The sequence below is a fragment of the Crinia signifera genome, chromosome 5 (genome assembly GCF_055691185.1).
Source record: "Crinia signifera chromosome 5, ASM5569118v1, whole genome shotgun sequence".
NCBI lineage: Eukaryota > Metazoa > Chordata > Amphibia > Anura > Myobatrachidae > Crinia > Crinia signifera.
Genome location: NC_139221.1, coordinates 132,168,429 through 132,182,438, shown reverse-complemented (window position 1 = coordinate 132,182,438; position 14,010 = coordinate 132,168,429). Strand labels below are relative to the sequence as shown.

Genomic DNA, 14,010 nt, shown 5'->3' with positions numbered 1-14,010 from the left:
GTACAAAAATAAAAAAGGGAAGGGAATAGGGGAGGGGAAAACATATAATCGTAATCATTGCACACAGACATAAAGTATTAGGCAGACACAGCGTTGCCACAAATAATTTTGGCTATACAATAGAAACATAAAATAGAAACATAAAATCAGAGGTAGACTAAAATCAAATCAGAATCAAATTAGCGCTGGCAGTACATCGCGGAAATATAAATCTAGTAGAATTATGGTCTACAGTATGTGTCTAATAGTCATGCCATGGAAACCACCTAATCAGGGGATTAGAAGATGAGGAGGAATAGGGGATACCTACCGTTTCAAATTCGTAGCAAGTCTGAACATTAAGTTCAAGTTGGTGGTGCATTTTGTTTTAACTATTTCCTGCCTGGCAATACTCATACAGCATAAACAAAATTCTGTACAATGTCAGTTAGCAACATACAGAACAGTTTTAAGGTGCCATGCATGGAGCGATGTAGTACAAAAAGCATGTGATGTGCTACAGCAGTGCACTTTTGTACTAGATATGATGCAATCTAGTACAAAAAGTACGGGCTGCATCACATCGCACCCGGACATCGCACCATGTATGGGCACCTTTAGCTCAAATTTTAAAAAGTTTATAAACAGAAATATGCTGTGAAATCCTGAAAAAATATTTGTCTTTATATTTATCTACTACATGACAACAACAAAAGGCATGCAATAAAATATTCACTGGATCGGCTTAATACCAAAAGGGTTATTGCCTGAAGTGCTCTAGGAAATGCCCAGATCTCAATCCAATTGAGCATAAGTGGCAACTTTTGAAATTTGTCTTTCAGCAGCAGACAGCATCCAGCAATGATGTCAAATTCAATAATCTTAAATTCCAGTGTCTAGATGTGCAAAACTTACACTTACACTAATAGACTCAGAAAAAATGCTGAAAAAGGTGGTTGTACCCAGTATTAACCATGAGGGGGGAATACTGATGCAATCACTTATTTTCAGTTTTATGTTACTATATAATTTTGAAAAATGGTTGAATTACACTTTTTTGGTACATTATCGAGTACTGTATTTTGTGCTGATTAGCATGAATAAATATCAATCAAATCCATCATGGGTCCTTATTTTAATACATTAAAAACTAGAAAAACACAAGTAGAATGAGTTATATTTACACCCAATGCATTGCTGAAATATGAAAAACAGTCACATTGTATGAAGGCACATCTGTTGCTAAAATATATGCTTAAATAGTGCAAAGCATAGTGATTATACAGTAAGTTTGAAAAAAATGGGTCAGACGGCATGCGGAATGCCGGCTGCAGTCAGAGGTTTTTCTTAAAGGAACAGTCATTTACAAGTTGTGGTTCTGCCTTGTTAACAGGGCCGGACTGGGACCAAAAATCGGCCCTGGCATTTTGAGCCCACAGGCCCACCTGCAGCAGGCAGGACCCTTGCGCGGTGAAAAGGGGGTGTGGCCTCATGGAAAAGAGGCATGGCATCACAAAAAGGAGGCATTACACATTATTGCACACACCGCAATGCCCATTACACATTGTGGAACACACCGTAATGCCCATTACAAACTATACCACATAGCATAATGCCTATTACACATTATATTACACAGGCATATACTGTGTATATTATAGATAGCTGACCGACACTTGTCCAAAACTTTTGAAAATGCCCAGATGCACTCCAAGTAGATATACAGTATAGTGTGTAATACACACAGGCAACACGCATGGGACTTGTGTTGCCATCTAAAGAAACTGCAGCCCACACCAGCACATTAAAAACTTAAAGGTCTTTATTTAGTCTGCTGGTGTGGGCTGCAGTTTCTTTAAAAAACAACACAAGTCCTATGTGTGCCGCCTGTTTGTATTACACACTAATATATATATATATATATATATATATATATATATATATATAAAAGGACCAACCCCCCACCAAGAATTAACAGTACCTGCGATTTGCTTCAGGTGTACCCTGACGATGAGCGCTGCTTCATCCGTCAGTGGGGCCGAGAGCTCATCTAGCTGATTTAAGCAGGCACCGCATGGAATCTTCCTAATAGCCTCCTGATGCACAGCGGCATCTTCAGCGCGGCCGCGCTCTTCAGCAGGGGGAGCCGGGGAAGCCGCCGCGTGTGTGAGGGAAGGGGGAGCAGCGGCCACGGCCCAGGAGACAGGTGAGCTCCAGGCACAGTGGAAGGGGGAACGGCAGCCAGGACAGGGTGCAGGGGGAGCCACGGACTCTGGGGACAGCTCGAGCCCCATAGCAGCTACGCGGGCCGGAAATACACGTCATATGTAAATGACATGGCTCAGGCTGTCAGCTCATTACAGAGACGCCGCCGGAGACGGTGCTGAGCTGACAGTCAATCGGCCCACCTGGCCATCGGCCCTTCTGGCATTTGCCAGAAGTGCCAGATGGCCAGTCCGGCCCTGCTTGTTAATGACTGCCCTTTAAAAAAAAAAAAAAAAGCCGGCATCACCCACAGCAGACTCTGGTCCAATATATACATATTTTCAGTCAGATTTAGTACATCAGATTAATTAAATGTTTCTGACGTTTTTTTATATAAATCTCTGTGTTCAAAATAACTTCTTTTAGACTGTACCTTGTTCCAATGTCCAGCCAACTCCCATAATCTTTAACTAGAAAGAAAAAATGCTGCAAGAAAGAACAAGGAACAACATGAGCTTGCCTTAATAGACACAGCAGGACAGAATTTTATTTACTGTACATTCTATATATAATAAAAAGACAATTCCCTTTGCACAATGCAGTAGAACCAGTTAAAAATTGCTACATACATTTGTAAATATACAGTATAATAATCCACACAAAAGTAATGCTAACAGAGAACTTAACATTATGGTCACATTTTTAGACTGGGCCAATTTAGGGGGGAATTCAATCTGTGCCAATATTTATGCCAGCGGAATAGCGGCACTCCCCTATTCAATGCTGCTATTTCCAGTCAGCATTGATGGCTGTTAGATTCTGCTTTGTCTTTTTTTATAGTCCAATCCAAATTGTCGGAAACGTCTGCTAATTGTCAAATTTGCGGCCGATTCCTACAATTTAGTGGCTGTTTCTAAACAGTGGAAACATTGAATACAGACTGTCATGTTGCAGTTGCGAATCCAACTGTTTGGAACATCCCAACAATCAGATTCAGGATTGAATACCCCCCTTATTCTGAAACCACCAATGAGAATATATAGACAGGAACTCTCTGTCAGCTGCTAATCTCCTACATGCCTCACAGGAAAACCCTCTATTCAGTGGCTTCTCTAAAATCGGTGCAAAGTGTACAGAGCACATGCACACCTACATCCATTTCTTCAATAAACACTACATAGAAGTACAGTGCTGGTTTTTATGCATACACATTAGAATAATCACTGGGAAAATGTCTGCCTGCCATTTCCTCTGAGTTTTGCACAGGCGGGGGGGGGGGGGGGGGGGGGCATCCACACTGAAACCCCACATGTCCCCTCTGCTCTTACTATGTCCCTGCTCCAATCATCACCATTTACAAACAAAAAATTGCCAGAGTGGTATCGCCTGACAGCAGTCACTGAGCTTTTACAAATACTTGCAAATACTTGTACATTTTTATAAACTGTAAGGTCAAATCAGGTCCAGACAATAGCTGAGTGTTGTTATGTATATAGGGGCCCATTTATGAATTAACAGGATTTAGATCTGCTAATTATAATTTATTATTCTGCTATTCATGGCAATAAAAATTGAAGTACTGTGGGCTTGTACTTAAATACACATGTAGGGCCGCCTGGGGTTACGACAGAAGTTGGTAAATGCAAAAAAGTAAAAGTAAGTGATTGCATTAGCGATCACTTTACTTTCATTTGCCGGGGTCACTGTCTCACTGCCCATGTGCGGTCTACTGACGGTGCATGCACAAGTGGTGAATGATAGGGAGGGATCTTATGGTTACCTCTTCGACTCTTGTTGTATGTAGCAAATATGTTAAACTGTGTATCTAACCTATTAGGTACATTAAGGATTTGCCACACCTTTCACTCTGTAAACACCTTTGTAAAGATCTATCTATAACTTTTGCCTTAGGTCATTGCATGGTGCATTTCTTTATGCTGCATAATTCATCAGCCAGTTATGTACACTACTGTATAAGGACAAAGGTATTTGATCATACCTGTTAATTATTGAATTCAGGTATTTTAATCAGACCAGTTGCCACAGGTGTATAAAATCAAACACCTAACCATACAGGCTTCATTTGCAAACATTTGTGATAATAACTGGGTAATTTTGAAGAGCTTAAGGTGCCCATACATGTTACAATTATTGTATACAATATTGTATACAATATTGCATCTCATCGCATCTCGGTTTTGCGATGAGATGAGATCTAGTACAAAAAGTATGTGCTGCACAGTTTGTTTGTACTAGATCTCATCGCAAAACCGAGATGCGATGAAATGCGATATTGTATACAATAATTGTAACGTGTATGGGCACCTTAATTGACTTCAAGCATGATAGGATGCCATTGACAGCTTTGCAATAAGATGGTTTGTAGAATTTTACCCCTGCGACAAATATCACAGTCAAAGTGATATTATTAGAAATTATAAGCTTTTAAGAATGACAGCAACTGCCATAAAGCACAAGACCATGTAAAATAACAGAGTGCATGGTCTGTAATCAGGGTTGCAGAAAAAAATCAGATGGATTTGATTTAAATCATATATATTTTTTTTATTTAACATTGAAAAACTTGGTTTCCTGCTAATCTTATTTTTTTGTGACTTTTCATAATTAAATGTCACACACACAAGCCACCAAAATGTATTTGTGTGGGCCAGGGTCAATATTTGGGAAAATATTTCAAGCTATACCTAGAAAGACTGAAGGGGTTGTTTTGAGTATAAATTTGTATAAATGCCTTTAAAAGACATTTGCTGAAGTTACTGAAGTTATAGGCTAACAAGATCAAAAAATTTCAAGAGTTATATTGAATGATAAGATTATTTTTTTACTTTTCAGCAGTTGCGAAGTGAGGATCTGTGAGTCCTAACTTGAAGTTACGTGTATTTGTTTGAAAAGTGAAAATGTCCAATTGACAGATGAGCAAATTCTAAAATGTCTTCAAAATATAGATGAAGAAGACTCAGGAGGAGAAGATGACGCAGCAGTACAAGCAGAGTTGGAAACTGAAGATATACAGTACGATTATGAGAGTGATGTTTCATACATACTGGAGGAATCTGAAGCCAGTAAAAGTTATGAGACTGACACTGATAAGTCCGGAACAGATCAAGCAGGTACTAGCCCACCTTTAACTCAGGGTAGGGGTCAAGGGAGAGGTAGAGCTCAGTCACAAAAAAAGCACCACCAGCTCAACTTTGAGGAAAAGGTTGTGGTAGAAAGTCATACTGTATGTGCCACCTGCAGTTGGGGAAAAGTACACTTCAAAAATCATGGTCGGACTCCTTATTCCAAATGAATAATTTCAGATGACAGTTTGGCTAGTGCGTGGCACTTATTGGTAGACAAACCAATTCTGCATCATATAAAGAATTGTAAAGAGACAGAAGCGTGAAGACAACTAAATAATAATACATTGACTATATATTTGGAAGAACTGGATCCATTCATTGCTCTTCTGTATGGCAGGGCCCAGAGGTGCATATACTGCAAAGGGCTTACCTGTGAATCACCTGTGGTCTAAAAAATGGGGTCCTTGCTTTTTTGGTGATATAATGTCCAGGGATAGAGTATAAAAAATGGTACTTGGCGCCCATGATTTTCATCTTATGCCATAGTTTTGATTGCATGCAATGCCAGATAAGTTTGGAATAAAATTCTTAAGTTTGGAAAGCAAGCATTGTGGGAACAATGAATCATAAGAGAAGAGAGGTTCCAACAAAAGTAAAGGAAGAAGGTGCAACCCTATATGACACTTACGTTTTGAAATATGACCAGTGTACATTGACAGTGTACCAGGGGACGAAGCAAAAGAATGTCATCCTCCTCAGCGCACTTCGGGCCTTATTCTGGTTAGGTCGGTGAAACGTACGTACGGTCCGTCTCACCGAACGTTTCCCGTACGCAAGCGGTGAGCGAAAGTCCGCCCACATAACAGCAGCACGTGGACGGTCACAAACACCGACAATGGGGAGTGGCGTACACTTGAGCGTACGCCACCGCATACGGACAGATCTCCCTCTTAGCCACCGATACCTGGCATACATCAGAGCGTACGCCAAAGGGCACAGACGGATCTCGTCCGTTTTCACACCGACACCTTCCGTATATCTGAGCGTACGCCACAGTGCAAGTAGAAATTGAGTCCAAAAACATCATTGTTGCTCTTAGAAGTGGTTTATGGGTATTTTTCCTAAGAAAAAACTGGTATGTTTGTGTTACAGTGAAAAAGTTGACACATGTTGACTTCTGTGAATTGAGTGTCCTGCTTTTTAAAGTATACAAAATCACTTTCTAAATGGGTGTAGATGGTTATAAAATAACTACCTTGACATATATAACCAGGTCTTAGAATAAATCTTACCTAAATTTAAACCAACCTTTACATGTTGAGATGTGTAGAAAGATATACATCCAATGTGTTTGAGGGCTGTGTGTGGCTTGCAGGTAGTGAAATAATGGTTTTAACTTAATAGCCTGCAGCATTGCTTATTACATTAAGGTGTATGTGTTTGAGTAGTAATCAGCGTTAATTAGCAGACCTAGGCGTCCGCTCTCATGAGGTATCTCTCGGGGTGGTCTGGAGCTATCTTTGGCGTCCGCCTGTTTTTTGTCCAAAATTCACCGATCGAGGCGGTTGTGGCACCATGCATTTTGTGTGCACACCCCCGTGTATGTCCATGTTTACGCCCAGTTTTCCTCATTATTCTGGCCGCTCCCATAAAAACGCCAACATGCCGCCCACAATGACCGTGCTCTTGCGGTCAGGTTTTTTCGCACGTAGAGCCCCGTCCGTGAGCGGTGTGAGGTCGCCGCACATGCGCATTTTGAAAGCTACGCATGCGCAGATGAAAAAAAACCCTGATCCGCCCGTTTACGGTCCCACCGTACCAAACAGAATAAACCCCTTCATCCAGATGTTGATATTGGTAAAAAAGCAAAGAAGCTTCCCGAAACTGTATTATATTACAACAAAACAAAAGCTGGAGTGGATACAGTTGATCAGATGGCAAGAAAATACAGTGTCTGGAAGTAGAAGATGGGCTGTACAGTCTATAACACCCTCAATTTGGCAGCTGTCAATGCAAGGATTTTGTAGATCAGTGTCACAGGTAAATAAAAAAAAATCAAATGTTGTCTTACATTTATTCTACAACTAGCAAAGAACTTTGTTAAAAATACTGTATGTTACAACTAGAAATGGTCCAGCAGCAATAATGCCACCAGCTCAATGTACAGAAAATGTCGATTTGAGACAAAACCGACAAATATCAGATTGGAAATAATTTTAAGGGGAATAAAACATGCGAAAGTTGTGACCAATGTAGGAAGTTTGTGTGTGGTAAATGCACAGCAAATGTCAGGAAAATCACTGTGTGCAAAAACTGTGTGACCTAGACTTAAAGACAATGTCAAGAAATGTAATCATTTTGTTTCATGGTATTTGTTGTTTTCTGTCTTTTTTTCTTCTTTCATATTATGTTATGTTTTTCGGCATACTTATGTTTTTGGGGTTCTATTTAACATTAACTGCAGATGTTAGAATAGTTTTTTTCCAATCACTGGAATAAATACATAATAAATCTATTTTTTTTCTAGGCTGTCAGACTGAAATTATATATTACAGACCTAATTGCAATGAATATAAATTTTCAAATTTAATAGGTCAAGTGATATCCAAAAACCCAACTTGTTCTGAATAAAAATTATATTAAAAATGTAGTGTTTAAATTATGACAGGGGTCAAAATGACACCTTCCAGTCTTTCTAGTAAGTAAAATGTGTCAGTCTTTCTAATGTTAAAGCGGATTGTTTGGATTTAAATAGTATTTTCATACTAAAATTATTCTTAAGTAAACAGTTAGATTTTTAGATGTTTACACTTGTTTTAGTAATACATGAAGAATTTAGAAGTGAGAACAGTAACAAAATTAACACAGTAATAGAATAAATACAGACTAACCAGTTCTATCAAGAAGTACAATATATCTGCTGATCATTTTATCTGCAGATATATAGATGGATCGGGCAGTGTGTTCTCCATACACGCTGCCCGATCCATTGGGACTGACATGACAAATTGGCGGGTGCATTTGAATATGCCCACCCTATAAGCGGTCTATCACCAGCGGCTCCCGGTGAGGCTGTAGGGGTGGTTTGCGGGTCGCCCGTACACAGAGTACGATGTGCCAATATATCTTTATATCTTTAGATATAGACATCTTTACAGTTGTCCTCAACAGAAAAAAAGGCTATATAGCATGTAACCAGCTTAGCTGCTTATTATTTCCCAATCTGTTGCGATAGTTTGGATTGTACAAAACCATTCGATAAAATCCTTTCAATTCCTGAACTTGATGAAACTGAGGTGAACATCTGCTTCAGAAGATTGGTACTTGTTTCCTAGCACGGCGCCCAATCTTTTGCTTGTAGTACATCTTATACAATCGCATTGCATGCAATATAGCAGCATGCGATGCGATTCGGTTTTTAATTGTACAAACACCCTAATGGGTGCTTTCAATGTTAACTGCACCCCCATTGGCAACGCCACCCCCACTATCAACGCCAACCGAAGCGCGGTGAGCACCGTGAGCCCGCGAGGGGCGGTGGTACGCGTCCTCCGACCTTTTCATACCCCCACTATCCATGTCGGCGTGGATTTGATTTTAGACAGTGTGGCGAGCGTAGCGAGCCACCGAGCCTGAAGCGTGGCGAGTGCAGTGAGCCCTGCGAGTGGTCACGGATTACTTTACATGTATTCCGCTTCCACTTGCCGCGCTTCGGGATCGTATTCTGTGTCATTGGACTATGTGCTGCGCTCGCCACACTATCTAAAATCATCTCCACGCCGACGTGTATAGTGGGGGTATGAAAAAGTCGGAGGACCCGTACCGCCGCCGCTCGCCACGGTTCGGGTTGGCGTTGAGAGTGGGGCTGGCGTTGACAATGGGGGTGCATTTACCATTGTAAGCACCCATCAGGGTGTTTGTACAATTAAAAATCGCATGCCATTTGCTGCCATGCAATGCTATGCGATATTTCATTGTACAAGCACTCCTGTTAATTCAACATGAATATCGCATTGCGCACCACTATGTATGGTATGCGATGGGCGCCGTGCTAGGAAACAAGTACCAGAAGATTTACTACAGAAATGTCTAACTGAAGTTGAGCTGCGTAAGACATGTACCAAGCTAGAGGAGATACTTGGTGTAAAGTGTCCACTTCAAACATGTATGGTGCAAATGTTTTCATGGATGCATGGCGCCCAATCTTTTGATGATGACCAGAATAATTTTAAACAAACTCTATACACCTACACAGCTATCTCTTTCTACCTCTTTCTTCGTACTTTTTAAATGTTTTGATTTAAATCATGATTTAATCATTAATTTAAATCATTTATTTAAATCCTTTGATTTATCATGCAACCCTGCCTGTAAACGTCACCAACACTGAAGAGTTCAGAAATTCAACTGGCATTACTGTAAGCAAATGGACTGGGTTCCCATGGCAAATCAGCTGCATGCAAGTCTCACTACACATAGTCCAATGACAAGTGTCAGGGATAGATTGGTGTAAAGCACACCAACACTGGATTGTCGAGCAGTGGAAACGTATTCTGTGGAGTGATGAATCACGTTTGGCGACATTGTTTGACAGCATTATGTCAACTGTGGCATTTTATGAATGAGGGATAACAATATGGGGCTGTTTCTGGGTTTGGGCTAGGTCCCTTATCTCTAGTGAAGGGAAATCTTAATGCATAAGCATACCAAGACACTTAGAACACTGCCATGCTTCTAACTTTTTGGCAACAGTTTAGGGAAGGCCCTTTTCTATTCCAACATGATTGTGCCCCAGTGCACAAAGTAAAGACTATAAACACACGGTTTGATGAGTTTGTTGTGGAAGAACTGGACTGGCCGCACAGAGCCCTGACCTCAACTTTATCACCCACTTTTTGGATGAACTGCAACAGAGATTGTGAGCCAAGCCTACTCGTCAAACATCAATACCTGACCTCATAAATGCTTTACAGAATGAAAGGGCACCAATTCCCATAGAAATACTCAAAAATCTTGTTGAAAGCCTTCAAAGAAGTGTGGAAGCTGTTATAGCTACAAAAGGGGAATCAACGCCATATTAAAGTAAATTTATTTGAATACAATGTCATTACAGTCCCTGTTGATGTAACGGTCAAGCATCCAAATACTTTTGTCAATATTGTACATTATTTTTATTATTATAATTATTATTATTATTAATAATAAGAATAATAATAATAATGTAGGGATACATTTTATAAATAAAAGTATATTGATATATATTGCACTGAAATAGGATTACAGAAAAAAAACTATTTATTTTGCTTATTTGTGCTAACAAATAGGGGTGTTGACTAAGGTCAAATCAAATAAAGTCCAGGCCCTTATTCTGGTTCACTCACAAAGGCAAATTCCTTCTTAAATGCACAAAACCATGTGCACTGCAGAGGGGGCAGATGAACGTGCATAGGGATTTAGATTTGGGTGAGTTATTTGAGTCTGGGCAGGGAAAATACGGAGTGTGCTTTATTTTTACACTGCAATATAGATCTCACTTTGAAGTAAAACCCCACCCAAATCTAATTCTCTTTGCACATGTTACGTCTGCCCCACCTGCATTGCACATAGTTTTGTCCATTTGAGAAGGAATTTGCCTTTGTGAGTGAACCAGAATAAGGACCAGTGCCCAATGAGATTACATCATTTAAGTACCTTCTGTTTATTCTCACTTCTACCCCTTCTACATTCTGGTCTGTATGATTCATTTAGAATGTAAGCTCTCACAAGCAGGGCCCCTATCTCCTCATGTGCCGTTTCTTCTCTTAGAATATTTCTCCTATTCTTTTCAACCGCACATGACTCTAGGTCTCTACTAATAATTATTTCAGTGTTCTGTCTCTTGCTGAAGCTATCTTTTATTATGTACTGTATGTGTCCTAAAATTGCTGTCAGTTGTCACATAAAATAGTCCTTTATATATTCTGTTACCAGCTGCAGAACACTGGTGGTGCCATATAAATAATTGATGATGATGATGATATTATTATTATTATTATTAAGAAGAAGAGAAAGGAAGAAAGAGATGATGGAGGTGAAGACTTGTCTCAGAAAGTCACCATGGGGTTCCCGATAATGCGGAACTCAAGTTACATGGATATGGGTTTCAAGCTGTACGATATGCTTAGCGCTATAGTAGACAGGTAGGCAGTACAATGCTAGAGATGGACTTTAACTAACCAAAGGAATGGTTTCTTAATATAATGTGTTTAGCGGCTGCTCATAAAAAGCAGTTGTAAGAGAGACTTTCATTGAGTCCCCTAGGTGATACAGTATCGAGTTCATGGATCCACTTTGTTTCTAGGCGCAACAATCTCTTGGCCCGATCCCCTCCCCGTTTGTCCTCCTGCACCATGTCAATAATTTTATAATGGAGCGATGTCAGGCTATGTTTGTGTTTTACAAAGTGTTGGGCTACTGGTTGCTCTATTTTAATGCCTTCTAGTGCCTTCTTAATTGCACTGCGATGTTGTGCCATCCGTTCCTTAAATTGGCACATGGTTTTAACGATATAGTAGAGGCTGCACGGACATCTGAGCATATACACTACGTACTTGCTGCAATTGAGTTTATGTCTGATTTTATAGATTTTACCCATGTGAGGATGTGCGAAAGTATTGCCTGTCTCTAGGTATGAGCAGGTGGCACAGCCCAAACACTTGTAATTACCAGCTTTTTTGGTTAAAAAGTGGGAGGCTGGGGGGGATTTATCAGCCACATCTGTGTGTACCAGAAAATCTTTGATGTTTCTGCCACGTCTGTAGCAGGGGAGTAGCGATTTGTCCGCCAGACTACTGAGACCTCGGTCAGCCTGTATGACAGGCCAGGCTCTTTTGCCCGTGTTGATGAGATACTTGCTACCCGTGGAAAAGGTGTTAACCCAGATCACTGATTGTGAAGTTTTGTCGGGCTTGGTATTTATGCTAGGGACATCAATCATGTCTGTTGCTTTCTGTCAGGCTATTAGTAATTGTGTACTTTTGTAGCCCTTCTGTAGAAATTTTTGGGTCATGAGGTCAAGTTGTCTGGATCGGTCAAGTTTGTAGCTGCATATTCTAGCCACTCTTAGGTATTATGAGTAGGGGAGTCCCTTGAACAGATGCTGTGGGTGGTGGCTTGAGGATTGTAGCAGATTGTTACAATCGGTGGGTTTGGTATAGACTGAAGAGACAATTTTGTTGGATTTGTTGGTGATTTTAACATCTAGGAAGTGGATTTCACTACGCTGTATGTCGTAAGTGAATTTGATATCTGAGTCCTTTTGGTTTGCCTGTTCCATCATTAATATAAAGCTTTCTTTGGTGCCCCTCCATAATAGGAGCACATCATCTATGTAACGTACATAAAACATAATATTGTTGCTAGTATCTTGGCTGGAAAAAAACAGGTGTCTTTCAACATGAAACATAAAACTGTTTGTGTACACCGGTGCTGCACAAGAAGCCATTGCACACCCTTTTCTCTGCAAAAAATATTCATCATTAAACAGAGAGTAGTTGTTGTACAGTGTCATAGACAGTAAGGATAAAAGTCAACATTAGGTCCTTTGTATAGTTCACTCGTAGAAATAAGGTTTTTAACCACTTGTATTCCCCTGGTATGGGGGATGCTGGTGTAAAGACTGATGACATTGGCGGTGCAGAGCCAGATGTCCTCAGGTAATGGACCGAGTGTTTTAAGCATCTCCAGCAAGGTACTGGTGTCTTTCACGTATTCCTGTTGTCCCTGGACGACAAGTTGCAAATGGTAATCTATAAATTTAGATACTTTATGCAGTAATGAATTCCGTGCCGCTATGATAGGTCTCCCCGGGGGATTGGTGCTACTTTTATGTATTTTAGGGATTAAGTAAAATAATCAGTGGCGTAACTATAGTCCCGCAGCCCCCGCGGTGGTGGGGAGGCGCTAAGAAGGTGTGGGCGCGGGGGTCTGCGGGGCTATAGTTACCTGCTGCTGTCCGCCCGCCCGCCGGCGCTTCTGGGTGCGGGGTTTTCCGGCTAGCTGGCCAGGCTGCTCCCCCTGCTGCTGCCGGCCGCCGGGTAGGTGAGACGCGGCTCCTACTTCTAAAAATGCTTTCAACATTGGCTGCCCGGCTGCCAGCGACGCGCACCCCGCCCGCTGGTACCTCCTGCCGCTGGCGCTTCTGTCGGGTCCCGGGCCGGCTCCGGCTGCTAACAGAAAGTGACACGCGGAAAATGGCTGCCCCATACCTCAAAAGCTGTCTGCATTATGGGGCAGCCATTTTCCGAGTGTCACTTTTATTAGCAGCCGGAGCCGGGGACCTGTCAGAAGCGCCAGCGCTAGGAGGTATCATACCGGCCTGTGGGGGGTGGGTGTGTGTGTGGGGGGGTAGAGCTTGTTAACTCTCTTTGGGGGGGGAGGGGGGGTGCTGCCTAAATTTTTGGCAGGGGGGCAAAAATTTGTAGTTACGCCACTGAAAATAATGATACTCTCGGATTGGGTTCTGTAAGGGCCTGACTGTTTTTTTTATCTATGTAACCTTTTGACATACCTTGCTGTAGAGCTTCGGTCAGTTGGCCCTGATAGTCTGGTGTGGGATCACGATCCAACTTGTGGTAGACAAGTTCATCTGCGAGCTGTCGGTAAGCTTCATTTTTGTAATCCTGTGTGTTTTGGATGACAATTCCTCCCCCCTTGTTGGCGGGATGGAAGGTGATGTCTTTGTAGCCGGCAAGTTGTTTTA

The 14,010-nt window shown here is 41.3% G+C and overlaps 1 protein-coding gene across 1 annotated transcript in view; it reads right to left on the bottom strand.

Moving 5' to 3' along the window:
- PIGN (phosphatidylinositol glycan anchor biosynthesis class N) overlaps positions 1-14,010 on the bottom strand; it is a 369,004-nt gene that overhangs the window by 22,429 nt on the left and 332,565 nt on the right. Inside the window, exon 29 of the mRNA XM_083188060.1 lies at positions 2,618-2,670. Coding sequence (XP_083044186.1) covers positions 2,618-2,670 — 53 coding nt within the window. The remainder of the gene's footprint in view (positions 1-2,617; positions 2,671-14,010) is intronic.